General features: G+C 36.6%; 1 protein-coding gene across 1 annotated transcript in view; it reads left to right on the top strand.

The window, feature by feature from the left end:
- LOC110454490 overlaps positions 1–1,905 on the top strand; it is a gene marked incomplete at its 3' end in the record, with an annotated part of 54,983 nt that extends 53,078 nt beyond the window's left edge. The window contains exon 4 of the mRNA XM_021503997.1: positions 1,744–1,905. Within this exon, the coding sequence (XP_021359672.1) occupies positions 1,744–1,905 (162 nt within the window). The remainder of the gene's footprint in view (positions 1–1,743) is intronic.
- Between the last annotated feature and the right edge of the window lie 330 nt (positions 1,906–2,235).

The following is a 2,235-nucleotide window of genomic DNA, read 5'->3' as shown; positions in this document are numbered from 1 at the left end:
ATTTAATTTCATAACAAATTCCCAATATCCGATAGCCAACTTTCCATCTAACCTGGTCAAGAGCAACATCTTGGGAGTAAAATATCAAAATTTCAACATAGCATGTTGGCCTTTTTCTTGAGATAATCGTCTGCATGTGTCACCAATGTCAAAAATAAACTTCCGGGTCAGGGGTAGAGGTCAACACAGGACTTTTCACACAGCACCCTGCACCAAGAAATAAATGCACAATATAAAAATTTGACACAGAAATTGTTAGATTGATATCTCCACAGTATTTTAACACCAAACTTTTACACAAACACCAAGTTATAAGAGGCATAGTATAGTTTTTACTAAAGTACCTATATTTCTAAGGGACTTCATTCGTGGGTACTGAACCCGGAAGCATTTAATTGTGACCTCAGTCCAAGTAGACGCCTGTAGCGCTCTCATATGCCACTAAACTCGACAAAAATTGCCTTTTGAATCCTTTGACAGGTATGTTTCTGTTAATCTAGACAGTTGCCATTGTGTTGAACTACAAATATTAACGCCATTAGCTCAAAAGCTTAGTAATGACATATAGTAAATGATTTAGTTGTGTGAGCCCTTTAACTGTAGCACAGCTGGGCCAGGACACGTCAGACCAGATTACTCAGTCGGTTAGACAGATGGTACAAGTATGTGAATTCCAGGATGCGAAATCCACATTGGCCCCTTTGTATTAACCCAAGGATTTATGATAAAATTTACTGTGATTCTAACTGCTTATTATCGAAATACTTCCATAAAACTTACTCTTTATTATCAATTAAATATTATGAATTGTTTCATATTCAGTAACTGGAAATTAGATAAGACAATTCTATGGAAAATGTCTGCAATATTTTACCTTATCGGTTATCTGTACTTCAATAAATCCTTTGTGATATTTGAGATAAGAGTCACGTATGTAGCTTGACATCAATGTGTTTAAGAAAGTTAAAATGTCGTTGATTCATTATTTCGCGGCGAGATCACGATATTTAAGAAAGTTAAAATGTCATTGTTTCATTATTTCGCGGCGAGATTACGACATGTAAGAAAGTTAAAATGTCGTTGTTTCGTTATTTCGCGGCGAAATAACGACATTTTTTACTTCTTAGATGTCGTGATCTCGCCGCGAAATAACGAAAAGACGAAAGAACGACATTTAGAACACGAAATAACGACAGTTGATCGCGTAATTATTTCGTCTTTTCGATTGACTTTTGTCGTCTTTTCGACGAGATGACGACAATTATGATACAAATATGATGTCCTTATTTCGCCGCAAAATAACGAAACAACGACATACAATAATTTAACGAAATGACACAAATAAGCCACCATAATTTGCTGTGTTTACTTACGACAATAAAATATAACATAGCACCAGACAATTACTACACTATCATCAGTATACGACAGTAATAGCCTATAGTAGGATGTTGTGTCAGTCCTGACGAACCTTTTATAAAGGGTAGCTATTAGACTTTAACAGCGTTTTGACGCGAGTCACAACAATTTATATACATATATAACGGGGTATTGTGTTTCTGTCCGAGCATTGCTGATAACGAGTCCTTAAGATATACATGAAAGATAATATGTACCGTGATATTCTTTTCATTTCCCATCTACCTATGTTATTATGCCGTCATGTAGGCATTTAGTGTGACTTTTATTGTAGTTTATCCGCGATTTAAAAATACAAATCACAAAACACATCTGTCTCTACAGCTGCTGACGATCAAGTGTATTTGTTCTCCACAATATGTAGATGATGGTTGTCTTGGAGACATTCCATACAAATGCGCCTTGATAGATTACCACCGCTACACTGTGGGGGAGATTGTCACTTCTCTGTCGACGGCTAACAGGAACAACACGAAACAGGAGAAGGTATCGCGCAAGTGTTAGTAAGCACCGTAATACCGCACAAATCACAGAAGTGTCGATATTCGGACGTATACAGTGCAGTGTGGCGACATGTGCGTGAATATTATGAAGATTCTGTCATAAATTGGGGATGTGACTCCAACCTAGCTACGGTATAAAGTCAAACTGTCGAATAGATTTTATAATATTAACTATATCTTGTGTAGCGGAACTGGAATGGGTGCTTCGCCGGCGACCAGGTAATTTTGTTTAAAACAAGTTATTAATTATCTGGAACAAACCCAGTTTAAACAAAAATGTGTTAAAGTCGGTCATTAAAGAAAAAACACGGAC

This window comes from Mizuhopecten yessoensis, unplaced genomic scaffold (assembly GCF_002113885.1).
Source record: "Mizuhopecten yessoensis strain PY_sf001 unplaced genomic scaffold, ASM211388v2 scaffold7901, whole genome shotgun sequence".
In the NCBI taxonomy this organism is placed as follows: Eukaryota; Metazoa; Mollusca; class Bivalvia; order Pectinida; family Pectinidae; genus Mizuhopecten; species Mizuhopecten yessoensis.
Note: the sequence above shows the minus strand (reverse complement) of the source record. Positions and strands in the feature narration are given on the sequence as shown.